We start from the raw sequence: 27,119 nt of genomic DNA, 5'->3' as shown, positions 1-27,119 counted from the left end.
CACTGATCTCCAAAGCCAAGATGGATGGTCAGTGAATGCTTGCTGAGTGCTCTAGAAGTCTCTGGTACCATCCCAGCATAAATCCCTCTCTTCCCGTAGCTGCAGTCTCATTTGATGGTGCAGTTCCCTCCCATCTAATGCTGCTAATTAGTCCCAGCTAATGCTGGGTCTGGTCAAAGGAACAGTCCTATTTATCAATTTCTTTTTAACACTGACTCTCAGCTGACATCTTCCCATAAAGCCAAGGATCAAGAGAGCGCCGTAAGCAATAAAGGAAGACAAACAGCTGATTGGAACCACTGCATTTTTTTTTTTTTTATTTCATACTATAAATAGAATTCCCCTCTATTTCCCGTTCCCATACACAAGTAAGTGAGACGTGTAGCTGCATGTAACTCTATTCGATAAGATACCAGCACAAATGGCTTTCAACCACGAGGTAAGCTAACTGTGTTTCGAAGGCACTCTGCGTTTGGTTACAGTTGCATGCTTTATACCAGCATCTTGTGTTCGGCACTGCTGCCGGCTCTTCACGTACTTCTTGGTGAACTCTGTGGTATAGGAATGCTCCTCCTGGATCTAGGGCTGACACCATCAAATTACTGTGCTTCATTTCGCTCTTGCCCAGCAGCATCAGCACGCCGGCGAGCAAAAAGGTCGGATGTTCACGTGATGGTACCAAGGTGAGCTGTACATCACGCCTTTTGCTTACAGAGCCGGTTTTCTCCAAGGATAATCCCATCGTTTGGTTGCCCACAGTCAAACTGTGAGGCTTACCAACATGGAGCTGACGTACCCAGCTCTCGCTGGTCAGCCCAGAATCATTTTGACCCTCAGTCTCCTAACATCTGCTTTATTGATTTGTTTTCTGCCTTTGTGGCTATATGTTGAAGAAACTGTGGGTTTGGCTGAGTCTTTTGGACTTCAGGTACTTTGCTTGTTTTCGGCTTGTCATCTTGTTTGTTGAGTGGTTGGGTAGGGCTGAAGAGGGAGCGAAGGTTTAGTTGTAGGCTTGACAAAGGTGTTTTCCCACTACTGGCGGTGCTTTTCCGCAGCGTATGACAGCAAGCAGTGCGGCTTCATAGCGCGGCTGGACAGAGGCTCTAGCATTTTGGAAGGCACAAAGGAGGGCGAGGATTTGCAGTGATCTGGTAGTCTTAACAAGTGGTGCAGCTCTGACTTGCTGCCTTTAAGAGAAGGTTCTAAAGTGGAGCGAGCACTGGGTAGTTGCTTCCAGACACCAAGACCGCCAGCTCCTGGATTGACATCTGCTTGTTGAGGTAACTGTTGTACTGGGCCGTGCTTAGCCTGCCGCTCTTCAGCGCATCTTCGATTGAGAACTCTCTGCCTGATTTCCTGTCGAGGATCACGGATGATTCCCCATTGGGCCCTTTGATTGAGATCTCTTCCCAGTCGCATTCCTGACTCTTCAGCTTGACGAACAGGCTCCATTCGATGAGGCCGAGCACGTGAGCTTCCTCTGGAGACATCTCCTTGCCTGTGTCCGGATCGATGACCACAATGGAGCGCCTCAGGTGGTTCTCTCTTTGCTCCCTCTTGATTGCCACCGTCTTGAGGCGGTTCTGGAGCTGCTCGATTTCTGCATCTTTTTCTTTAGATAACTGCTTCAGATCATCTAACTCTCTTTCCAGAGCTTGGAATCTGGAGTCTAAGTTTATTCCACTGTCCATGTGGGTCATGTTTCTCAAATCCCGAGCTTCTGTTGCTGTGAGTTCAATCTCTGACTGCAGCCTCCTTGTTTCCATCAGCAGGTTCTGTTTCTCAAGGTGTAATTTGTGGTTTTCCTCCCTCAGTAAGTCTAGTTCCTTCGATGACTTAGAGTTGTTGAATTCCACCTCGGACAGCCTGGTTTCAAGCCTATTGATGTCTGCATCTAGCTCCCTCTTGCGCCTGCTCTCCTCTTCCAGGTTGCTCTTCAGCTTCTGAATCTCATACTCCGTGTCTCCTTTGTCCACTTGGACGCTCTCTGAAAAGACAACTTTCTCTTTGACCTCCATTTTCTCCAACGAAAGAAGCTTCTTTCTCAAGGCTTCCAGTTCAGTTTGCAGGACTTGTCTCCGGTGTTTTTCTTCTTCTAGTTCCAGCTTGAGGAGGGAGTGCTCCTTCTCTTGCTGGGGATCTTGCTGAAGGATCACTTTCTGTTTCACTGTTACTCGTTCTGTTGTTTCCCTCTCTTGTTCTTCTAACTCATTCAACCTAATCCTCAGCCTCTGCACTTCCAGTTCCGCTTCTCTGCGGGCCTGTCTCTCCTTCTCCAGTTCTTCCAGTTGTCGTTCCAGCTCAGACCGCCTCCTCTGCAGCCTGCGCAGTTCTTCACGGAGGGAATCTATCTGCTTCAGCTCGCTCTCAATGCTCTGCGAGAAGGAGTTCACTTCAGCTTTCAAGGCAGGATCTTGCTCGTACTTCACCACTTCCTGCTGGACCACTTTCTCCTTCACCTGGGAAAGTTCCTCCTCTTTCTGTCTTACTTTCTCTTCTTGGAGGAGCCGCTCCCTCTCTAGATCAACGTGCTTCATTTGTTCCTCCGCCAGCTGCACTCTCAGAGATTCCACCTCCTCTCTCGTCTTCGGGTCCTCCCGGAACTGCAGAATTTCTTGAACAACTTCCTTTGTGTGCACTTGAGGTTTGGTATCCTTCAAAGCTTGTATCTCTTGTTTCAGCTGGTAGATCTCGAGGTCAGCTCTTTCAATCGCTGCCGTCCTCTCTATGATTTCCTCGCGGAGCCGCTGTAGCTCCTTTTCAGTTTCTGGATCGTTCTTGTACTTAATGACCTCCTTAATGACTTCTTTGACTTCTACCAGCGGCTCTCTGTTCCGCAGAGCGGCCAGTTCATTTTGACAGCTCTTCAGCTGTTCGTCACCACCCCGGTATCTCCTCTCCTGCTCTACCAGCTCCAACCGAAGGTTGGCAACTTCATTTTCAGCCTTAGGATCCGGCCGCACGATCTCCCTCACCTTCTCCTGGACAACCACCTTGGCGTTCTCTTCCTCCAGCAGCTGGATCTTCCTGAGCAGCTCGGCCTTCTCCCTCTCATTGGAACGCCCCTTGGATTTCTCATCCTCGTACTGGCGCCGAAGCTCATTCACCTCCCTCTCAATGGCCACGTCTTTCTCCACCTTCAGCACCTCCTTGACAGTAATCTTGCCCTCAGCAATGGCCCGTTCCTTCTCGAGACGTTTGAGCTTCTCCTGGAGGAAGCTGAGCTCTTCCTCATGCTTCTGCCTCAGGGCACTCTCCCTCTCCTTGTTCTCTTGCAACATCCGGAATTCCATCTCCAGTTGGGGATCGTTCTGCAGCTTCAGCACCTCCTTCTCTGTTACCTTCTCCTGCTCTTTGTTCTTCTCGCTGGACAGCACAGCGATTTGTTGGCGTAAAAGATTGACCTCGTTTTCCCTGGTTCCTTCCTGCCTCCTGAGCTCTTCCAATTCTTCTTTGAGCCTCAAGATTTCTTCAGCTTGAGCCTTATCTTGCTCAATGCGCAGCACCTCTTTCACTATATACTCCTGCCCTCCTTCCTTCTTCTCATGCTCTAAAACGCGCAGCCTGACTTTAAGGGCCTCCAGCTCATCCTGCAGCACCTGGTTCTTGCGCTGCTCTTCAGCCAGGCTTTGCTGCAGTTTGTGGAAGCTCTCCTCCAGCTGCGGGTCCGGAACTTTCTTCACCAGTTCCTTCTTTACCACGGTTTCTTGGGGCTTCTGGTTTTGCAGGTGGACAATGTTGTTCTGGATGGCTTGGATCTCGGCTTCTAGCTGTTGCCGACGCTGAGTCTCATCCTCAAGTTCTTTCTTCAGCTTCCAGACTTCTTCTACAGGCCTTACAGATGTTTTGGTCTGGATGAAGTCTTGTGTCACCTGAGCCTCTGGCTGCTGTTGTCGAAAAAGAATGTGTAGTTAAGCACCAAGTAAGCTCATTCACTCCTGTGACAGTACTGCAGGAGGATGCTGATCTGGGTTAATGGAGGCTGCCTATTGCAAATGCTAAACAGGGCAGATTTGCAGATGGGTGTTTCTTGAACTGCTCTGTGGATTCCTGGCCTGGAAATCGCTCTCAGTGTTACCTGTTACTGTCCCAACAAAGCTTTAAGCTCTGACAGATGCATGTTCTGGTATGGACTAGGCATAAAGGAAATGTTAAAAATGGCACAGAGCTTCCAAGGATGAGCAAGAACTGGAAAACATGGAGAGCCTGGGCCTCATCACAGGCAAACCACTTCATTGAGGTGTCTGCTGATTGATGGCTTTAGGGGCATGAAATGCCAGCTAGATTCATTTCCAGTTCAGCTTGTAATAGCAAGGGCACACGTGTGTGTGATTCTCATATTCTCTCAGAATCACGGTGCCACAGCCTGTTGCAGCTGTGTCAAGCTGCCTGCCTGCAGCATGCAGAGATCTAAGCCAAGAGCTTGAACTTGCACCGAGCTGACCCTCAGGAGCCACACAGCACAGCCAAGCCCTGAGCCTCTGTGTGTGGGAGATGACTTACCTGCCTCAGGAGGCTCTGAGCAAATTCCAGGTTCTGCAGCCTCTGCCTGTTCACAGCATTCACTTCGGTGAACTTGGCTGCCAGAATGGCTTCCTAGGGATAAAAGAGTGTTCAGCAAAGGTGGTGGGACCATGGATCGTCCCTGGTCTTGGCCAGTGTCAAGACTTGCTGAACAGAAGCAATGCCCTTGAGAAGTAACTCTGGGTGCTTTTCTTAAACCTTCCTATGAGAGCAAGCAGATTGGCTTCAAGGCAGGGAGAGCAGGTTTGGGACATGGGTAATATCACCTCTTTAAACCGGATCCTTCCTACTCAGAACTTGCAAAAAGAGATGCAACTCAGGCAGATCTGTGTGGGCGCTTTGCCTGCCTTGATATGCAGGATGAGTTTGAGGATGGAAGCAAACAGATGCTGTGCAAACAAGTGGCTGGTGGCCTGCTTTCTCCACAAGCACTTCTATCAAGGATGCTGCCTGTAGCAGTGAAATGTCTCCGTTTGAAAGTCTTGAGAGAAGAAATGTTTCCAGGATTCTGGTTTGTATTTTCTTTCCTTTTCCCCCTTCGAGGAAGAAGTGATAACTCCAGTGCTTTCCCTCCCTCTTTCTGGCCATCTGAGCCCCAAGAATGGGTGGCCTCAAAAGGATGCCCATCCATCCTTATTCTTTTGCCCTCCCTTGCAGCCCACTCTGGGCTGACCATGAAATGCTTGTTTGCATAACCCCCGTTGGTCCCACAGGCTGTGAGCTACTTTAGCTCATTGTAGGGTACTACTTGCTTACCTCCTCTTTCACTTTTGCAGCTGGAGACTGCAGCCTGGGCTTCTTGCTCATGTACCCATTGCGTCCGTTCTCGAGGTCGAGGATGGACCGCAGCTTCTCAGCTTCCAGCTCGTAGTCCTGTGGGAAGAAGTTCCCAGGAGGAAGGGGTGTGAGATTCCTGCATCACCCTCCAAAACTCCATCTCTCTTGACTTCTTCCCTTTGGCCACATTTTGGGCAAGTTGCTGAGGTTGGTGGGACCTGTGGGTCACCCTGAAGGCTCTTGGGCAGGTTCTGCCTGTCCTACAGCCCAGTGACCACAGCAGTATGTCCAGACTCGCCAGTCACCTCACAAATACTGGCCATGGAGTAGAAACCTCCTTTCCCAAGCAGGAAATCCTGGCTAATGGCCATGTGATGTCCATGTTGGAGCAGACATCACCTAGGTCCAGCTCCTCAGATGTTTGAGCAAGCGCACTAGGCTTTCCAATCCTTCAACAGACAGCTCTCAATCGAATGTGAAGAGTTCTCCTGCTGGCAGAATTGCAGCCCTTACCTTTACTGCCTGCTGGTACTGCTGAGCTGTGGCAGAGACCTCTTGCACCTCCTGTTCTTTACTTGCGATGTCACCAAGGAGCGCCTGGGACAAACAAAGATGCCTTCAGAGGGAATGCAGAAGCCCAAAGACTTCATTCACCCTCCGGGAGGGTTGCCACTGAAGTTACAACACTGAGAATTGCAACCTCTTAGCACTGCCCTGCTATTTACAAACGTCACAGGTAAGAGTGTGGGACCTCATACTGTAAAAGTAAAGCTGCTAACACTGTGTTTTGCCATGTTATGTGCAGGAGCTGTTTGACTCCATTAATGATCTCTTCGTGGTCCTCTTCCCCTCCCTCAAGCAGCCCAGGGCTCTCAGAAAGAATTACCGCTTGGTTCTTCAGCTTCACTTCCACTTGCTGGATGTTGTCCGTCTCCTGCGGCTCGTAGTTGGGTATGTTGCAAAGGAACTGGTTGATTTTGTCATAGTTGGTGCGGTAGTTGGAATAGGCGCTCTTTGCTTTCTGCAGGGTCTGCGTTCTGTAGGGGAAATGGACTCAATGTCAGCACAGTCTCAGTTATTGTCTTCTGCAAACACCTCTTTGTTGGTCCCTGTTTTCCCTTCCCTGCTCCCCAAAGACACGGATTTGAGCTGGAGTTGTTCTCCATCCCCCTCCCTGCAGGTGCTCTCCTGCAGGAATCACTGCCACCTGGTTGGTGTGAAAGCAAGAGGAAACTGCAGGAGAAATGAGTCACAGGGAAATGGCAGGGAGAATGTGGAGGATGCTGAATGCTGGGTGGAGCCTGTAGTGGGATAAGAAGGCACAAGATGTGCTGTGATCCAGGCAGAGGCAGATGTGGGTGGATGGCAGCTCATATGCTCTTATCTCACCTACTGCTGGTGCAGCCACTCTTGCCAAAGTCCCCATCTCTGCAGCAAGAACGCTTAATCCCAGAGGCTGCCCAGACCTACCCAGCCAGCGCATGCCAGGAACATCTATCACCTCCTCCTTGGCACTGCCTGGAAGCTGTTCTGCAACTGCCCATTCCTAGACAGCATTACGCCTCTTCTGCTTTCAGAGTGGTTCCTGCCCTACTGTAAACATCCCAGGTTGGTCTAGTTCCAGATAAATGCTGTCCTAGGGCCTCACCTGTGGTCAATTTGCTTGCTGAGGTTGTTGAAGCGCTGGTTGAGCTTGTAGAGCTCAGCTTCCTGCCGCTCAATGTCAGGGCAGTGCTCTTGGAACTTGCTGGCCAGGGTGTTGGAGCAGGTCTTTGTCCTCAGCAAGTTCTGTTCCGCCTCATTAAGCAAGAACTTTTTGGATTGGAGCTCAGAGCCCATGGCCTGTGGAAAAAGGAGGGAGAGATTCTTCAGGGCTGCACATGTGCCAGGTTTTTGTCACCACCAATTTGTGTTCGGGGCTTGGGCAGCAACTGCCACAGCTCCTGGGAAGCAGTTCTGTGTGTGCGACACGTCAATAGGGTAGAAAACTGGCTGCAGCAAACACTCACCAGCAGCTCTTCTTTCTTACGGTCTATCACCCGCAAGTCCTCTGGCACGGTGTCATCTGTGACCAGTTTGTTCTCGTATGAAGACAGCAGGTCTCGGCCTTGCTGGAGGCTCTTCTCAAGGTGTGTGGCCACCTCAACTCTGTACGAATGCAAGGGGAAGGATGTTGAATCATAGAACCATTAAGGTTAGCAAAGGTCTCTAAGGTCATCAAGCCCAACCATCAACCCATCACCACCAATCCTGTCCGCTTCTGCTGGGCTTGAGCCATGACTTACTTCTCCTGGGCAGCACTGAGCAGCTGAACCACACGGTCGTACTTCTTGTTGGTGTTCTCCACCTTGTTCTTTACCAATGTAGCACTGCCAGTGTTGGGCACTGACTCAATGAAGGCCTCGCAGTCCTGGATCTTCCTCATTTTCTCTGGTTCAATGCGACGGACTTCATTGGTTATGTTCTGTAGTAGGAAAAAACCTTTGCAGCAACTGAACCTTGTGGCTATGGGGAAGAACAGCTGACCTGTAGCTGTCTGGTGTGAGAGGGGAGGGCAGGGCTGAGGTGTGTGCTTGGTGGCAGATGCCTTTCAGCCCTAAAGGGAACAAGAAGATATTTTCTCCATCCAGGCTCGTATCCAGCTCTGTTGGAGCAGGCTAGATAGCCCTGAGCAAGGAAGCTCTGGCTCTGTTGGAAACATGCTGAGCTCATCTGGACCACTGGGCTCTGCAGCCTGAAGGCTGACTTCTCTCCTGGACATCAAAGTGCTGCAGACAGCTGGAGCAATTTGCTCTCACTTGTGGTGGCACTTGGATTTTGACACAGTCCTCGTCAGGTAACGTAGCCAGGAGGTGGATTTCCTCCTGGAACAAGGGAGGTTTGTGGCACGGAGCCTGAATTAATTAGGGGTCAGAAGGAGAGGAAGGGAGCAAAGTGTTGCAGCACTGGAGCCTAGTGGAGCAGATGCTGAGTTGTGCACAAGGAGAGGTTGTGCCTTGGACTGCAAGTGTGGGTATCTTTGTTTGGTCACTACACGGTGGTGGCATTGCCCCATGCCCTCATGCTCCTGGGCTCCGGGAGCACCAACTGCACCCAGAACATCAAGAACCACTCTGAAGACCCCTAGGGAGGACCCCAGCTTTGGGAGCAGGATCCCTGTGTGGCACAATGTGCCTGCTCCTATGGCCCTGTACCTTCAGGTCCTTGGAGCGCTCAGTGCTGTCCTGCACAGCCCGACTCTGCTCCAGCGGCGGACGGAGGTTTGCTGTTATTGCTTTCTCCAGCTTGTCCAGGTCACTGTGTACTTTCTCCAGCCCTGCCAGAAGCTGGCGGCCCTGAATTGATGCAGCATCTGGGGAAGGAGAATGGAGCAGGTTAGAGTCAGCTCGGTCCCACCACTGAGCATGAAACCCACATCTTCCTCTGCTCTCTGCCTGCTGTAACCACAACTCGCTTGCTCCAACACTGCACTCCAGGACTCTTAGGAGACAAGAAGCTGTCAGTGATGTCCTCGCACTCCAACAAAGCAGCAGCCCAACTCTTTGGCCACCAGCAAGAGTCAAAGGCACATTGTCTCAGGTACTGGTGTGTGCCCAGGGCAATAGTGGTGTCTCCATCCATGCAGTGTTTGAGATGTATGGGTGTAGCACAAAGGGATGTGGTTCGGTGATGGGACTTTGTAGGTCAGGCTGATGGTTGGATTTGGTGATCTCAAAAGCCTTAAGCAACCTGAACCATTCCATGATTTTGATTCCAAGTGGTGCTATGTTCCACCATTATCTCCTGGGTACGAGGACAGAAGTGGTGCAGGATTGCATGGTTGTTGGTGGAGGGGACAAAGCAGAGGCACCCCTGAGCTCAAGGCACGACTACAATGTAGGGAAAGGGCTGCCCTGGCAGAGCTGTACCTCCAATGCTGTCGGCCTTCAGCCCCTCGTAGCGCTGCTGGAGGACATTCTTGCAGTTGGAGGTCTTCTCCTTCACAGCTACGTAGCTGTCAGCAATCCTGCAGAAGGGAGAGCATGGAGACAAGGTAAGAGCTGCCCCTCCAGCACTCATCTGGGATGTAAAAGCTGGGAGAAGCCCAGCTGGGGGGTTCTCTGCACCCTCATCCACATTCATAAGTGGGCACAGCAGAGTCTTCCTCTATGGGGTGCAACAGGAGAGGTGCTTCTTCCTGTGAGTGCTTCCCTGTGAGTGGGAGCACTCCCCTCACTTAAAGACCCTCCAGAGGAGGGGAATCTGACTGGAGGGGTGTCACTGGGAGAGTCGGGTGCTGTGGTACTGCACTTACTGGTCTGCCAGTGCTATTGCCTCTGCATCTGGAGGGGGGATCATGAAGCAAACACCTGGGGCACTGATGGCACCTCCAGCACCATCCATCACTTCCCAGATGTCTCCACTGTTCTTCTGGAGGGTGTAGTGGGCTCCTCGGGTTATCTGGCCCTGGAGATGGGAACCAACAGCAGCAGGTCAGGCTGTGCCCCTTGCACTTACAGGCTTTCTCCCCATGGCCCCCAACCATCTCTCTGCTGGCAGTCACTGCAGCAGGGGCAGGAAGGAGGTGGCATCTCCTGAACCTGCTGTGAGTCCCTTGGTGGAAGCTCAGGCTGAGTCAGCCCACCCGAGTGGCCACTTGGTGTGGCTGTCACCTGACTAACCCCCAGCTCAGCATGGCACTGCAACACAGCATTGCAGAGGGTGTGCAACAAGCACCATGGCTGCAGGGCCATTGGAGGCTGTGCTTTGCCTGTCACCCTGTCCCCAGTGCTGGTGTCATCTCTGTCCCTTGCATTCACCCCGGGGCCATTACCTGCTCGCCCTCATACTCGCACAGAGCCTCCACTGGGATGGGTTGTGGTGGTGGCAGCCGGCGGTACCGCAGGGGCAGGATGTGCTGGCTGCGTTCCTGCAGCGACTGCACCACGGCATCGTACTTCTCCAGGGCCTTCTCTTGGTCCTAGCAAGGGGAATGAGCAAAGAAAAGTGGGAAGGAGGGAAAGGGGGATGTGCTCCTGTGCCCCTAAAGCTGGGAAGAGCTTATACTGATTGACAGAGCCTTCAGCTTCCTTCACTTGTGCCACAGAGGGTGGCTTTTTGGGTCCTGCTCTGCAGCCACTGAGTGCTCCCATGCCTTCCTGCCTGCTCCTACAGCCAGGCTGAGGAAGGGGTCTCTGTGCATGGAGCACGGTGCTGGGATAGCCCTACTCTCAGCAATTAGCTCTAACGAGCACTTTACAAAGCTCTGTGTGGGTTGTTCTATTTGTGTCCGTGCAGGTGGGTGTCCTACAATGGTCACTGTGGTGGGAGGAGAAGGGCACCCGTTGGGCAGAGCTGTTGCTACACCAAGCAGTGCTGCATCATGCTCGGGACACAGCCAGGCCCCAGCACAGCTCGTTCCACCGCCTCCTCCAGCAGCAGGTCTAATTATGCTCCTACCTTTTATGAGCACCAGCTCAATGGGAGAACAAATAAAAACCAGCCCGGTGAGCAATTACGTTGCTGTGGGAGAGGCAATCCCTAGCTCAAGGCAGAGGAAGAGCCAGGTGAAGGGAGGCAGCAGCATGGCCAGCGAGCAGGGCTGGGTGCCCACCCCCACGGGGACTGCACTGTGGTGCCATGGAGGTGCTCCGGATCCCCTGGTCCTCCATCTGCCAGTACTCACATCCAGCTCCCTGAGGAGCGACTCCAGCTGGTATCTGTCCTTGAACTCTGGGCTGTACTTTTGGTCCAGGTCCATATCGACTCTCTTCAAGAGCTGCTGGGCATCTTTTGCATCTTTCTGAAACTGCAGAAAAGCAGAATCTCTCACGAGGGGATCCTTGCAGCAGGAACAGCCCCCGCAAGGTGCCGTGGGTGAGACACAGACAAGGATGAGAAATGGTTATTTGCAAGAGCAGAGCCAGGGAAAGCCAGCTGGGGGAGAAAGAAGGAAGGCAGCTTTTCTCCTGCAGGGTTGTTCAATCCACGTTTCCCAGCCCTCCCCAGCTTTAATTGGGGTTTCACGTGGGCAGCATCATGCCACGTGCTCCTCCCTGCTGCCAACGAGGAGGAGAAGGCAGAACTTGGCCCTTCCCCACGCAAGCCGCCCCATGGGCAGCTATTTGGGCAGGTACCAGGGGAGGCACGGAGGGGCTGGGCACCCTGCTTCCCCTTTGGCAGGAGCCTCATCACGTCCTCAACACGCCCAGGCTGTGGGAGAGGAATCCAGCCCGACCTGCTCCCTGCACAGCCTCCCAGGCTGCCAGATGCAATTTATCAGGCAGACATCTGTCTGCAGCGCTCAGCTGGGCTGTGCAGCTCCATGCAGTCTCCCTGCAGCCAGCACAGCACTGCAGGTGCGGTTTTTCCCACTCACAGCTGCGCTGCTTTGGTGGGAAGCTTCCATTGCCTGATGTGAGGCTTCCCTGGGGGCTTTTCTGGGGGTTGAGGTGGTGAATAAGTTGCAAAGAGGTGGCAGGAGCCTCTGCAAGTCCCAGCAGAGCAGGGTCCTCTGCTGTGTGTGAGGGTGCTGACAGCAAGCAGTGGTGCTGATGCACGGAGCAGGTGATTTCTATGGGCACAAAAGTGATCCGAGGGATGGAACTTCTCTCCTCTGGGACAGGCTATGAGCTGGGGCTGTGCAGCGTGAACAGAAGGCTGCAGGGAGAGCTGAGAGCAGCCCTTTGGTATCTAAAGGGGGGCTCTAGAATAGAGGGGGACAGAGTTCTTTAGCAGGGGCTGCTGTGACAGGATGAGGGGAAATGGTTTCAAGCTAAAAGGGGAGCTCAGATTAGAAGTCTGTTACAATATGGGCAGTAAGGCACTGCACAGGCTGCCCAGAGAGACAGCGGTGCCCCATCCCTGCAGACCCCCAAGCTCAGGCTGGGAGGGCTCTGAGCACTGATGGAGCTGTGGGTGTCCCTGTTCATTGCAGGGGTGGGACCAGGTGGTCTTTAAGGGTCCCAGCTTCGGTTCCTAAGGCCCAGCCCCAGCCGTCTGGTACCTTGTGGAAGTCCTCCATGAACTTGAGGTGACTCTCCTCGCAGATCAGGAAGTTGAGATACTCCTTCCAGTCGGCGTGGACCGCCTCGATGTGTGCCTGTAATGCAATGCTGTGTCAACACCTGGGGGGGACGGCAGCCTGAGCTGGCCCAGACCTGCAGCACCCATCCCGAGCAGTGCCCAAAGCGGGGCTGGGAGATGGGGAAGGGCTGTGGGTTCTGCCCTGAGCAGAGGAGGTTGAAGGGCAGCCTCATGGCGGCTGCAGCTCCCCATGGTGGGGGCTGAGCATAGCATCAGTGCTCACCTCTATGGCGTTCTTCCCAGGATGGTTCTGGGCCAGCAGCTGGTCTCCATCTGCGTGCAGCTTGTTGATGGCTTCCTCCTTCTCCTCCAGCTTCCGGTGGATGAAGTTCTAGATGGAGGGAAGCAAGCTGCTGACCCCCATGGAAACAGAAGGGGACACCCAAAGCGCTGTGTTCCCTCACTGGGGTTTTTGTTTTCCTTTCCTTGCAGATGTTGCTGAAGATGGGACTCTTGCCAAGCTAATGCTGAGATAAGGGTGAGGAGAGCCAGCAACCTGCCAGCTTTCCTCTTGGCTTTATTTCTGACACAAGGTAAGGTTGTTCAGCCTGGAGAAGGTCCTGAGAGTCCTTAGAGAAGCCTTCCAGTGCCCAAGGGAGATACAGAAAAGCTGGGGAGGGACTTTTAACCAGCAAGTGTGGGCAGTAACACAGCAAGGGGGAACAGTTTTAGACTAAAAGAGGAGATTTAATTAGTTGGGAGGAAATTCTTCACTCATAGGGTGGCACTGCTGCCCAGAGAGCCGTGGGTGCCCCATCCCTGGAGGTGTCCCTGCTCTATGAGAGGTGTCCCTGCCTGCAGCAGGTCAGAACCATCACACTGTAAGTTCCCTTCCAACCCCAAACCATTCTGTGGTTGTGTGATTAATGTTTCCATTCTATCACCTGTAGACCTCCAAGTGCTTAATGATGGGAAACTGAGGCAGAAGGGACTGGTGTGAGCGTGCACCCACCTCGTACTGGCGGCGCCGGCTGGGGTAGTCCAGGTTGTGGTCGCTCCAGTCATAGTGTGTGCGGTCCTTTGCCTGCTGATCCAGCCAGTAGAGCTTGTTGGTGCAGCGCTGCATGTAGTCCTGCAGCGAGTTCAGGTCCTGCTGCCTCTGCTGTGAGCCAGCCTGGCAGGGAGAGAGGGAGAGCTCAGCCCCGTGCTCCTCTCCCTACCCCACCCCAGCCCCGCACCCCACAGGTCTCCTACCAGCAGCTTCTGGTACTTGGCTTGGAGGTCACTCGTGTATTCCTGGGAATGGGAGAAGAAAGGTGGTTGGGGACGGTGTGTTTGCAGAGAGTGGAAGTTTGAATGGGGCTGAATAGGGCTTCTGTGGGGTTGGGTTCCTCATGAAGCTGGAGGTGATGTGGGCTTGGGAGCTGCCTGCATTCCCTCTGGGCATGAAGCCCCCGTTCCAGCAGGATATGGGGCAAGAGTGCTGACCTTGTTGCCTTCCTTGGTGATGTGTGGGCCGATGGCCATGACCTCATTGTGGAAGATGTTGTGCTCTTCTACTTGGCTGTTGACCAGCGGCAGATCGGTCCCAAAGCCCTTGCCACACAACGCATCCTACAGCACATGAGATACGGGGTCAGCGGCAGGAAAATGGGATGCAGCAGCCAGGACCTGGATGGCTCCTCCTGGTCACTGGAGCTGGATGTAGAGCTGGACTGAGGCAGGCTCTGGGGCTGTTACTGAGGGACATCGAGGCTCTCACAGGTTGTGCAGCACCATGATAAGGGGGATGTGGGAATTTGAGATTGAAACTGATGTCCCCATTGAGGCTCAGTCCCCAGGCAGCAGCACTGCAATCCCCTCAGTACCTGTTTCTCCTCGATCACTGTGCACCAGTTGACCTGGGGCTCAATGTGCTGCAGGGGGAAGTTGTAGATCTGTTCATGTTTCACACGTAGGTTTGCCACTCGCTCCTTCAGCTGCCGGATGCTGTGGGAAGGGAAGGATGAGGTGAGATACAGGACATGGGTACAGAGCAGCCCGGCCATTAGCAACAACTGCAGTTGTCCCCTCCCTGCCCCCTTGTGATGCCCTCGGGGACCTCAGCCATGCCACCCGGGCAGGTGGCTGCACTGAGCAATGAGCTGGGCAGCAGAGGGCAGAGGCTGCCACGCACCAAGGCTGCTCTGCATATCATCTAGCTCAGGGCAGGGGGCAAATATTGCCCCACAGTGCTTTGCAGAGCTTGATATGGGGCTGTTGGTGGGTGACGTGCTCAATAGCTGCCTGTGGGTTGTGCGTGGGGGGCTCTGAGCTGAACCCACAAAGAAGGCCATCCCTTTCCACGGTACTCACTCCTCAGTGATCATGTCCCCCTGGGGGTGCTTCATGTGCCTGGCAATGGCTGCATCCCCATCCAGCACATAGAGCAGCTTGTCCGACTCCGTCAGCTTCTGAGCTGTTAGCTCCTTGTACTGTGCTAGCTGGCATGCCTTGATCTTGTGCAAGTCCTGGGCGGGCAAAGAGAAACGATCACAAAGGGCAAAACACCAGCACCCATGGTGGAGTGCCTCAGAGTGGGAGCCAGATGAGGTCCTCCCTCTGCATTGCTCTCATGCAGCAGTGATGGGCAGGCTGGTTACAGGACAATGTAGTCCCCTTCCCACCCCCTGGTAGCACAGGCGTGCACGGGGCCCCAGCTTGTACTCACATTCTGCATTCGGGAGTCAGTCTCCACGATGTTCTTCTCCACTTGGTCAGCATTTTTCTGCAGGCGCTCGATGAGCTCGGTCAGCTCTTTGCTGGAGATGCTGGGGAGGGAGAAGAGGGAGAGGAGCTCATCACGCTGCAGGTACCCGTGCAGAAAGGCCACATCTCAGGGGGCTCCTTTTGGCAGCCGTGGCCCCATCACATGGCTGGGGGCCAGCTGAGCCCGCCAGGCCTTGCAGCTGTGTGTGACTCACTGCTGCCTTTCTAACACTTTCCAAAACATGCAGCTGTGCTGCCAGCATGGGGGTGGTGGCCGGGGCTTCTCCATGGGAGTGATGCCACAAGTGGGCCCTGGGCGCAGGGCAGGAGTGCTGCTCACACCCTGACACGGAGCACCCTGCCTCCCACTGGAGATACCAGCTCTGCAGGGAGGTGTGCACCGTTTAGAGCAAATAAAAGGCAATGGGACGGCACATGCTGCATCTGTTCCTGTGCGCTCTGACTTCTTCCAGGCAGAAATCCTCCTTCCCTTCTCTATGTGCTCAGGGTGCAAGCATCTTTGCTGGCTGTTTGCAGGGCCGGCCGTCTGCTTTACTTCATATCAGCAAGGAATTGCATGGGGTCAGCCAAACCTTCCCAGCGGGGACAGCTGAGCTGCAGCCAACGCTTCCATTAATGCCCAGAACAGCCTGTGCCACAGCTGCATTGCCATGGTTAGTTTAAACATTTCATCTCCTCTGTCCCTTTGGCTGCAGTGTGCTGATGGGATGTACGGCTCTGGCCAGCCTTGCTCCCCATGGGCAGAGCTCAGCACTGCATCCCCCCCAGCACCAACACCACCACACTCCCACGTGCTTCATGCTCCCAAATACTTGAAGAGCTCAGAGCTGGTCCTGCCATGAGGGCTGAACCTTGGCTCACTCTAATCCCAATCATTTACCGAGTGGAGATAACGAGTCTTAATGATCTCATCACGTGGAAGCAGAATTAATTGTTATACGGCGCGTGGAAAGGCTGATCCCCGTTAGAGCTGCTGCTCGGTGTGCCCTGTGTCTCCTACACAAGCTGTGGACCACAGTCCAGGTGGGAGCAGCATTATATGGTGAGTTGCAGCATCATGGCTGCAAGGGGGAAATCACAGCCATCCCCTACTGGGGATGCAGGCATCCTGGTGAGGGGATGCAGAGAGTGGGAATGGCAGCTGGACCCACTGGAAGCAATGAAGGATCCTTGAAATGAGGCTGCTCATGGCTTGCTGCCTTTCCAATGCAGTGCTGGGGAAGCTCAGCCCGCTGGGTCTGGCCAAGCTCTTGTCACCGGTGCTGAGTTTTGGAACTGTCCCCATCTGCCACGTACATCATCTCTTTCAATAGGACAAAAAGCTCTGGGCTCATCGCTCCCCACCTCAAGCTCTGCCCCATACACCTGCAGCAGATCCCACTTCCTCAGGAGGTTCCAGCACAGCAGGGCAGGCTTTGCACTGAGTTTTCTTTATATAGGTGTTGTATCATCAGGTGGGCACAGAGTGGGCTGTGTCCATCAGTGATCTGTAGGGCTGAGCATCCTGCTGCCCTGCCTCCCTGCCCCATGCTGGCAGTGGGGCTGCGTGCTGCCCAGCCACATCCTGGGGTTGAATATGGGGATCTGCAGCACGGATGGAAATGGCAGCCCAAAAGACAGAAGAAGTTTGGAGCTTTTTGAGTTTTGGTTTTGACTGTGATGCAGAAGCTTCTGGATTGCACAGGGGAAATAAAATTCAGCTTGGGATCCACAGCGATGCTGCATTTCAGATGGAGCTTTCCAAGCTGGTCTCTTTGCTTGCTCGAGGGAATCTGCACCAGCAAAGCCCATCTTTCTGAGGCATCAGGATCCAGAGAGCAGGCAGTGCTGACAGCCCCTGCCAGGAGCATCCCTGCATGCAGAATGGAACAGGGACCCTGGGATCTGCCCATTCTCCTGTGCCAAAGAGGTTTGCCCAATCCTCCAGAAACTGCCACTCGAACACACAAGGGGCAGCATAAGAACCAGGCTGGGAGGGAGGAGGAAAGGCCGAGGGGCTCCAGAGCGCTTGCTGGCAGCAAGGAGACACACGGGTGGGATGCAGGCATCGCTCTGCTGCTGGGGAGTGAGGATGGAGATGGCTGATGGTGACACAGCCGGGGCTTTGGGGTGGGAAACACAGCCAGCTCCTGCACAAGGACCCCAGTGCTCGGGGCACGGCCATAGCAAGGAGCCTGCAGAGGGAAGAGCGAGGCAAAGCCCAGATAGAGATGGCTTTGTTTGAAAAGGGGGGAAAAAAAGAAAAAAAATCTCTGGAAAAACAGACTTTGTCATTGCTGAAGAACTCGAACATTTCCAAGGAGTTTTCTGATCACGAAGGAAAAAATGATAACGCTGTGTTTGACAATGGCTCCGTTTCTGTTCTGCAGTGCAGGACGGGGGCCGATTCCAGCATGAGGGGAGGGTTTGCTCTGGGTTTTCCCAGCTGGGGAGCAGGGAGGAGGCAGCTGCTCCGTGCTTGACCGGCTGTTGCTCAAAGCTTTGGAGCCGCTCTCTGCTCTTCAGGGAGAGGAGATGCTTTTGCCCTGGCTCACCGTGTTTGGGAGAGCTCCAGCTTTGCTGAGAGTTGGCAGCAGCCTTTCGGGCGTTCCCTAGAAGAGCCCCAAGATGCTGCAGGGCATGTGAGCATCCCCAGCAGGAGGGTACCCCCCTCTTCCCAGCTTCTCAGAACAACACGGTGATGCTAAAGAGATGGTGTCGAAGAGAACTGAGTTCCAAACCAACCTACTGCCTGGACCTCCCCAGCCAGGCAGCACCTCCAACCTGGCAAACCCCCACACTGTGCCCTGAGCAAAGGCTGTGCACCAGCTCAACTCTTTGACTCGTGCCAGAATTTGCACCTTGCAATGATGTGACCCCTCTGTTTTCTTCTCTCTTCCTATCAGCCCATGCCTTTGCTGATAACACTCCTTGCAGCAAACGCCCCAGAGGTGTGGGTGTGTGGGATGAGGGCAGGACTGCAGCGGTGCACAGTCCCTGGGACCTCTCCAAATGTTCTCTTCTTCAAACGAGGAGGAGATTTCACCCACACCCCTAAAACAAGGGAGTGCTCACACAGAGCGGAGCACAACCCCTGTGAACACGACCTGCAGACCAGGTGCCATTCCGCATCCCTGCTCTCCTAGGAAGCTGCAACAACCCTATGCACAGCAATGCCTCTGTGCCATACAACAGCACTGCTGGTGTGGGATGGGGGCAGAGCAGAGGGCTACAGCTAACATACCTTCCATCTGGGGGAGGCCAAACTCTGGCTCCAAAGTCACAGCACACACTGGGGCATAGCTGGCCAGCAGGCTGCCAGGCTCAGCCCGCCTTGTTTCAGTGCTGTTTATCTTCCCCTGTATTAATGGTGATATGTTATTGTAATGTGCATGGAAATTAAAGTGAAAATAGGGCAGGCGATGGCGAGGCTCGCTGCGCTATAAATACAGAGCAGGGCCCTGACTCACCGGTTGTCTATTCAGTCCTGCTGACTCCAGCCCTGCAAAACAGCCTCTGGAAATGGGTGCCAGCCCCACAGCCAGGTCCCCCCCACCCCTGAGCCTTAAGTTCCAGTCCCAGAGGCTGGGCCAGGCAGGTGCTGCGTGGTGGGGAGAAACCCACCTCCTGCTTTTGGGGTATGGCAAAGGGAACGGGGGAGGACCTGGGATGTTCCCCTATATGACATGGCTACTCTGCCTTCCTGGGATGTGGGACCTCTGGCACCACTGTGTGGTTGGCACTGGGCTCTTCTTAAAAATAAATCGAATAAGATCAACACACTCATACTGCACCCCCAGCAACGCCTCTCCTGGCACACCCAGCCCTGGCAGCTGAGCTGGAGCTTTCTCAAGGCTCCCACGGCCCGTGTGCCCTTGTCCCTGCTCTCTTTTTGGAGGAATGGAGAGGGAGTAGGGACACTCCTACAGAATGGACCTCATACATTTGTGCACCAGGAAGGCAAAGTCACAGAGCACTGCTTGCCAATGGAAATGCCAGAGGATGTGTGTTCAGAGCTGGGTGGTAGGGATGTCCTCCAGGGGCAACGGGTGCTGCTGAGGCTGGCACATCAAGGTCCCGCCATGACATGTGCACCCCAAATCCTCTTCGGGATTTAACATAGGGACAGGGGGAGCAGCTCCTGTCCGGGCTGTGACCCACTGCAGGACGTGACCTGCTGCTCCACAGGCAGCCTGGGCAGCAATCTCCTCCCTCCACAACACTCCTGGGCACAGCTCCAGCACAACCTTGAGCTCGCCAAACCATTACTGGGTTGGTGCCATGCCACAGTGCTGCTGCCAAGCCTCAGTCACCACGGCACCCTGGCACTGAGCACCAGTGAGCACTGCCACCTCCCCAAGTGTGCCACAAAGGCTGGAGGGGCCCCCACCGTGTTGAGACCCCCATTCCTGCTTACAGCCTGGTGCTGGGCTGATGTTAGCAGTGCTGCTCGGTCCCTCCCGTGCTGGCTGGGAGCCTGGCACTGCCCGGAGCGCAGGACGGGGCGGCTGCCTGCTGTCTCCCACTGCCTTCTCCCATGAGTGGTTCGACCGGTCGGGCGCCGGCGTCCCCATCCTGATGGCAGGGAAGTTTCCCCACAGTGGGAGTGTTCCCTGTGTTTGCAGCTGTTTGTAAACTCCAACGCAGGAATGAACAAATTGGGGCTAATGGGCACAGCTCCCTCTTGGAAAGGGGGCAAAGGGGAGGGGGTGTTGGGAGCAGCACCGTGGCCCTGGCACAATCCAGCCTAAAAATAAGCCTGGCTTGCAGCCTCCCGAGTACCGTGGCCCCACAACAGGGTGTTGGCACCTTCCTTCGGCAATGGGGCCACTGGGAATGGGGTTGGTGGGAGGCTCAAGGCCACCCCATCTCCTTCTGCCGGCCCTCCTGAGGGCAAGAGGGGTCTGACCCCAAAAGGGGGGAGCCCAGCAGCACCTGAGCCCTCATCACACTCCCGGACTGAGGCAGCAGCATCCCCTCGTGGGGACTCCTCCTTAACGCAGAGACCAACAAGGAAGGAACCTAAACAGCTCCCAACACTCAGCAAGTTGGGGATGCATCCCCTCAGCCCACGGCAGGCAGTGAATCCCGCAGCCCTGAGCTCGGCTGTACCTCCTCGGAAGGGAATTCCCCATTGATTTCCATTTTAACTGCGTCTGTCTGACAGGCAGCTTCACCGCTGCTCTTGTTTTATAAGCAAGACAACTGAAGCACGCTTTCACACCAATAAAGTTGAGGAAAAATAACACAACAAAAGGAGAGAGAACAGAGGGAATAATCGATCCTTAGAAAGCTCTAACAAAGGTTGAAGACTTTCTGCCCCAACTTTTGCTCTGGGATCTCACCTGGCACGCACTGGGACGGCGAAGGCACCTGCCCACAGTGCTGCGGAAGGGGACGGTCTGACCAAGCAGTGCCACGCCATGCCATGCCCTGGGGATGGCACCGGGGGCTGCTCACACCTGGGGGGCCCAAACCGTGAGCTGCTCTCACCTGGGGGTGCCCGAACTTTGGGACACTGAGGGAATCCGGCAGTGTCTGCACACGGAGGCACCCCAACCTGGGGATGCTTATGCCATGGGGTGCCCACATCCTAGAGCGCTCGGGGCGGCCCCACAAGCTGCAGCACCGGCTGGGAACCCCGGCAGAAGCCACCCGGGGCTGGGCGCCGAGCTCTCGGTACCGCTGCGGGAGCACTCACCTCTTCTTCTGCGCCGACGGGCTGTACTTCCCCTTGTTGCGCTTCCTGAAGATCGAGTGCATCGCGTCCCCGGCCGCCGCCCGCTCTTCTCCTGCTCTTCCCCCGCTGCCGCCGGGAGCCCTCTGAGCCGGGAACGGCGGCGGCGGGGCCGGGCCCAGGGAGGGAGGCGGGGACGGGGCTGCGGCTGCCTCTGCCCTCCCGGGGAGCGGGGCCGGGGCTGGGAGGGGAAGGGAGGAGCCCGGAGGGGGTTCCCCACTGCTCTTGTGCTGCTGGGGGGATGGGAGGGGGATCGCAGCCCACCGTGTGCAGTAGGCGGGGGAACCTCCCGAAGACCCGTTTGTGGCCTCGAGCACCTCCAGGGATGGGCAGCCACAGCTCCGCGCAGCAGTGCCAGCAACTCACCGCCCTCTGGGTGAAGAATTTCTTCCTCACGTCCAACTTAAACATCCCGTCTTTTAGTTTAAAACCGTTCCCCCTTGTCCTACCATTGCACCCCCCGACACGGAGTGTCTTCCCATTTTACTGTACCTTTAGGCATTGAGAGACTGCTGCAGCCCCATGGGGGCTTGGGGAGTGGAGCAGAGGGGACCATCCCCTCCCTGCCCTGTTGGCCACACTCCATTGGGTGTCCCAGGTCACCACACTGCCTGCTTATACTTCCAACCAAGTCCTTCTGCAAAGGGCTGCTCATCACCTGGTTTGTACGGGTTGTCCAACCTGTGTGTTCCCTCACACTTGGCCATGCTGAACCCTATGAAGTTCCTACATGCTCAACACTCCACCCTGTCCAGGTCCCTTTGGAAACATCCCTTCCCTCCTGCATGTGACTGTATCCTGCAGCCTGGTGCCATCTACAAACCCACTGATTGGGAAGTCCCCCAAGAGTTGCACCCTGGAGCAGCCAAAATGCCCCTGCTTCCCTCTCCACTGCAGAGCACCACCACGTGCTGCTGTATTTAGGGATGCTGACCCCAGGGTGCCCACTGGCCTTGGGCATGTCCTTCCCCTGTTGACACCAGGCTGTGCCCACACAGCAGGCAGGAAGGCAGCGGGACGTCTGCCCCCAACCCTCCGTCACCTAAGAGGTTTTGCTCACCCACCCGCCAGCGCACAGCAGTCAGCAATTAGGAGCAGCTCTGGCATTTTGATCCTGGGATTTTGTGCCCATATGGGATTAAAGGCCTGAATACGTGATTGTAGCCTCCCCACCAGCCCCAAATCCTCTGCTGATTTTCTTTCTGGGGGCACGTCAGTGCATGGCTGTGACCTATTGATCCTGATCCCCCGCTTGCGTTGCACCGCTCTGTGGGGCCACTTGCTCCTTGCAGCGGGGACGGCTCACAGCCTCCATCCATCCTCCGGAGCACAACTGGACCCAGGTGGGACCCGCATCACCCAGCTGGGCTGCAGGCACCAGCGGAGGCAGCACAAGGCAAGTGTGTGTGTGTGGGGATGGGGCGTAATGGGGGGGCAGGCAGGTAATCCAGAAACCATGGGATGTGGGCTTTGTTGGGCTGCAGGGCCTTGTGATGAGTGTGTGGGATCCCTGCACAGCGGGAACACTGCCGGCTGAGTGTGGGTGACACTGCTGTGTCCTGCCTCCTCCCCACTACTCACCAGGTACTGCCAGTGCTCCAAAGCTCATCCAAAGGCTTGGGCCACCTCTGTGCCTGCCCCCATATCCCCTATCCCCTGCCCTGCTCCATTCCAAGTTAGAGGGGGGCAAGGGGGGAGGAGAGGAGAGCAAGACCTAGTTGAGTTCCTTGTGTGTAACCACGTGAAGCTCTGCATGCCTCTGTTTGCTCTAAGAGCTCTCGTGCTTTCATACTCCTGCTATCTTGCAGCAGCGCATTCCTGGGCACACAGGGAGTGGACTCTCCCAGCTCTGCCAGCCGCAAACCCCTCTAAGCTCAGCACAGTGAGGGGTTTCCGAGCAGCTGCTTTTGCCCAGTGGAGGGTTTTTACATGGCAGCTCCTTGCAGTTCCGCAGCCTTAATCCCCCTAATCTCCCCACATCTCTCCCGTGGCTCATTTTGGTGCGCGGATGCCTTTGAAAGCCATAACATTGCAGCTGCTCACTGAAATGTGGAGCGGTGAGACACCCCGCTGGAGTGGGAAGCTGCAGTTTGTGCCGACTGCCCGGGTGTTCTGCCTGTATGTTGCTTGGGATCAGAGGTGCTGCACAAAGCACAGCTTTGGGTTACACTGTGCCATGGGGACGGGCTCCCAGCCCTGCTCTGTGCCCACGCCGCTGAGCTGCACATGAGAGCTGTGGTCTGGGGGTGTCAGCAGCCCTAGCACTCAGTTTTTGGTCCCTTTCACACCAAGTTCTGCCCATGGGGATGCACAGAGCGTGATCCCTCAGGCCTGGAATGCCCCTGTGCCCACTGATTGCAGAGTCCATCTTGCCTCCAAGCTGTGCTGGATGCAGCACGGGATGCCCACAGCACAGAACATCCCACATTGAGGTTTCCTCCCTCCAAGCTGCGTTCACTCATCAAAACAGGGCTTTTATTTTTCACATGATCCCTTCTGCAGCTTTGCCCATGCAGCGGCTCACACTGCCTGCCCAGCTCAGCAGCAGGTGGGGACAGGGGATCCGTGCCAATGCTCAGGTGCTGCTCTGTTCCTGTGGGTCAAAATCCCAGCACTGTGGAGCTCATTCTGGGGTTGGGGCTCTGTTCCGTATGGTGCTGGAGCACCCATGGGGCCCCTCCATGGAGGCAGCAGAGGCAGCGATGTGGCAATATTGACTTAACCGGGGTGAGCAGCTCTTGAGCCACCGCTGCGGGAGGGGAGCGGGAGCGGAGCACGTTTTATGCAACGCGATTGCATTTTCTTGGCAAGCCCTTCTCCGGAGCTGCTCCCACGCCCAGCCCAGCCCTCACTGCTCCACCCTGCACCGTGCCCAGCACAGGCAGCCCGGGGTGTGGGGTGGGTGCTTGCCCCTCAGAATGGGGCTTGGTGGTGACATGGACAGGGGGCTTCTGGGTGCTGCTGTCTGGTCTCCTGCTGGCACTTTAGTGCCACCGAGTCCCACTGCGTCCCACTGTGCGCCAAACCATCCCACTGCATCCCATCCCTTCAGTCTCATCCCACCCCATCCCACCTCATCCTACCCCACCCCATCCCAGTTTCAACTCATCCCTCCCCTCTTTCCCACTCAACCACATCCTGGGTTAATTCAGGAAGGTTTTGGGTCTCAGTGGTTCACGTCAGTAGGAAAACACTGTGACAGTGCTTTTCCCCATGTGCATTTTGGATAAGCACAGCTCCAGCTCCACATCTCCTGGCCATTCCAGGGACCCCCTCCCCGCAAGGAGATGCTCAGCCCCACAAACTGCCCAGCAGTGTTTCCCCATGCAGAGCTTTCTCTGAGGCTGAAGGGTTTCTCTCTGAGTGGGAAGGTGTGGGCCAGAAAATTTGCAAGTATCTTCCAAAAGCTGAGACACGCAGTGGAACAAAACAAACAAATCAGTTCAGCCCAAAGCTCACTGATTGTCAGGGTGGAAATACTGACAGCTGTGCTTGGAGCCACTCGTGTCCGTTTGGGGCTGCAGGGAGTTTCCATGCAGGGTTGCAGGGCATGGGGACATCTCAGCAGTGCTGCTTCCTTCTGCAGCCCCCACCCGGGCAGGAATGCAGCCCAGCCCGTTCCCAGCTGGCCCCGAAACCTCAGCCCCATTGGAGGTGGTTTTGCTTTGGAATCACCCCATGGCCCATCTACCCCATCTGCAATGGGGCTCAAGGATGTAGTGCTGGAGAAATGAGTGCAGGGGTTTGTCCACCTGCAAGTAGCAAAGGAAACACAGCAAAGGAAACACAGCAAGTGAGCTGCACCAGAGCCAAGCCATGCTCCTGTTCCAGCAGCGTGGGGATTTGGGGGGGTGGGAAGTGGCCTTTCTGCTGCCTGGTTTGAGTCAAAGTGTCACTACGAGTGTTAAATATTGAACAAACATGGATCAAAAGTGAGCACTATCAGCCAAGAAATACAAAGCGGCGTGTGTGGCTGCGGCTCTGACTCATTTGGCTTGGAAATGAAGCAGGGAGTAAATTAACTTCAGCTCTTCCTCACCATCTCAGTATGGAGCAGGGGATACACGTCGTCACCTGGGGTGGTGGCAGTTACAATGACAGGCACTGAACGACCACTGAGGAGGGCTCAGGGACATCCATGCTGTGCTTGGCATGGGGAGATCAGGGGGTTGGCAAGCGCTGGTCCCTGCAGGTGGATGGTGGTGTCCCCTCTGCATGGGGCCACAGCCCTGGACCTGGGACTGAGCGCTCAGGAGATGCTGAAAGGTCACACAGCTCCCGACCCGTGATGTAAAGGCTGTGAATTTCCGGGGTGTCATGTTTGCATCTGCATAAATATGTGCACGGGGTGCACCCAGAGCAGCTGCCTCCGATGGGCGAGGGAGATAATGTGCAGCTTCCGCCACTGAGGACGGGGCAGGGCAGGCAGCACCCTGCAGATCCCCAGCACCTTATGGGGGTCCATGCATGGAATGCAACCCTGGGGCACCCCCTGGGCTCTCTGTGAGGAGGGAGGTGGAAGAGCTGCCCAAGGACACCGGTTGCCTTATGATCCAGAGCAGAACCTCGCTGCACTCGAAGTCCCCACTCAGTGTCACCCATCGCAGGGTGGTGACAACACCCTTAGCAATCCCAATGGGTGAGTAGGGGAGAGCAGCCCAGCCCCGAGCAGCCACGGCACCCCGACACTATGAGTGCTTTCAGCAAACCCTGCTGCCATCGCCCCTCCCAGCTGTAGGAACCTGTCCTGGGGAGCACACCCAGCACTGCCCGGCTCCAAATTGCACCAGCCCTGGAAGTGGCTGCTGGGGAGGTTGGGGACCTTGAGGTGCCCTGGTGGTGGCGTGGCTGTCCCATGGCTGGATGGTGCCCGATGCCCCCTGTGCTGCTCTGTCAGGTTGGTGCCCATCTGCCTACCCTCTGCACGCTGTGCTATGTTCAGATCAAAGCTCAGCATGGCTGTATGGCAGCACAGGGACTATCCCCAGGATGTCCCTGCCAGCCCCAGGGGATTGTACCCAGAATGTCCCTGCTGGCACAGCTGGAGCTGGAGCTGCTTTGCAGAGAGATGGGCAGACTGGAAAATCCCAGAGCTGCCAGGTTGGCTTTGGCAGTGAGCAGCCAGGAGAACAATTCACACTTCTTGGGGATTTTTGTTCACCAAAACCTTCTACCCTCTGCCTGTCAGACCTGGGGAGCAGGGGGAGCGGGGAAGCACAGCCAGCACCAGGGGACACCATGTCACTTTGGGGATGCAGCACCAGTGCCAGCTGTGATGCCTCTCACCCAGAATCTTTGGAGCTGCTTTGTCCATGGGCGTAAAGCTGAGCACCCCACAGATATCCAGGCCATGGGGGTGCACGGTGACAGAACCCCTGTGGTGACAGCTGTGAGGGCAGAGGTTGTGCCTCTCCAGGACACTGTCACCGAGCCAGGAACTGTCAGGCAGAAGGTTTTTGGCTCAGGCACATCCTGCACAGTCACTCCAAAGCAATGCTGAGCGTGCCAAGCCTTTAATTCGCAGTCTTCTTCCGGGGCTGCCTCGATAGTGCCCGAGAGCAGCGCCTGTGGGCTGTCCCTGGGGGTGTGGGTGCATCCACGACCGACAGATGCATTTCCCAACTACAGGACTCACCCTGATCCCCAGCCCTGGGCCGTACCTCCCCTGCTGCAGGGAGACAAGTAGGATTCCTGCACACTTACCAGGCGGTTGTGAGGCTCAGCTGGGCGGGGGGGGGGGGGGGGAACCACGCAACGGTTGTGCCCCAAATAATGTAGATGTGTTTACTTTTCTTTTTTGGCAGTGGCTGGGAAGGAGGTGATGGGTGCACGTGTCTGCAGCCCGGCCCTAATGCAGCTCGGTGACGCCTACAATCGGCTTTAAATAGTTGGATGTGCTGAGCACCGTGTGAAAGCCCGTGTGCTGGCTGAGTAATTCTAATTGTGAGCAGCCAGGTGTGCAGTGAGAGGGGAACTGAGCTCTGGGATGTGCTGCTGGGGGCCCTGGCTTCCCACCTTGCACTCCTGCTGCACGCAGAGTGGTCAGTGGGCTGTGCCATGCTGTGCCAAACAATGCCATGCCACACTAAGCCATGCCAAATCATGACATGCTATGCCAAACCACGCCAAAGCATTCCGTGTCATCCCAGACTATGCCACGTCATGCCAAACCATGCCATATCATATGTAATCATGACATACCATGGCACACCATGCCATACTGTGCTATGCTATGCAGTGCTATGCCATGCCCTGTTGGTCCGTGCTGTGCTGGACCACACAGTACCACACCATGCTGTGCCATGCCTTACTGTACCATGCCATGCTG

The 27,119-nt window shown here is 55.4% G+C and overlaps 1 protein-coding gene across 1 annotated transcript; it reads right to left on the bottom strand.

The window, feature by feature from the left end:
* Window positions 1–288: 288 nt before the first annotated feature.
* Window positions 289–20,887, bottom strand: PPL (periplakin). The gene is made up of 22 exons (XM_072348873.1): window positions 20,756–20,887; window positions 15,017–15,116; window positions 14,662–14,816; window positions 14,175–14,295; window positions 13,795–13,920; window positions 13,561–13,602; window positions 13,319–13,480; window positions 12,590–12,697; window positions 12,287–12,382; window positions 10,967–11,089; window positions 10,115–10,261; window positions 9,596–9,747; window positions 9,210–9,307; window positions 8,496–8,653; window positions 7,587–7,765; window positions 7,311–7,449; window positions 6,950–7,143; window positions 6,188–6,338; window positions 5,815–5,898; window positions 5,281–5,397; window positions 4,504–4,596; window positions 289–3,887 (listed from the first exon to the last, which is right to left on the bottom strand). The coding sequence occupies exons 1-22, from the start codon at window positions 20,815–20,817 to the stop codon at window positions 1,203–1,205; spliced, it is 5,292 nt and encodes a 1,763-aa protein (XP_072204974.1). The 5' UTR covers window positions 20,818–20,887; the 3' UTR covers window positions 289–1,202.
* Between the last annotated feature and the right edge of the window lie 6,232 nt (window positions 20,888–27,119).

The sequence above is a fragment of the Excalfactoria chinensis genome, chromosome 14, assembly GCF_039878825.1.
Source record: "Excalfactoria chinensis isolate bCotChi1 chromosome 14, bCotChi1.hap2, whole genome shotgun sequence".
Taxonomy (NCBI): Eukaryota; Metazoa; Chordata; class Aves; order Galliformes; family Phasianidae; genus Excalfactoria; species Excalfactoria chinensis.
Note: the sequence above shows the minus strand (reverse complement) of the source record. Positions and strands in the feature narration are given on the sequence as shown.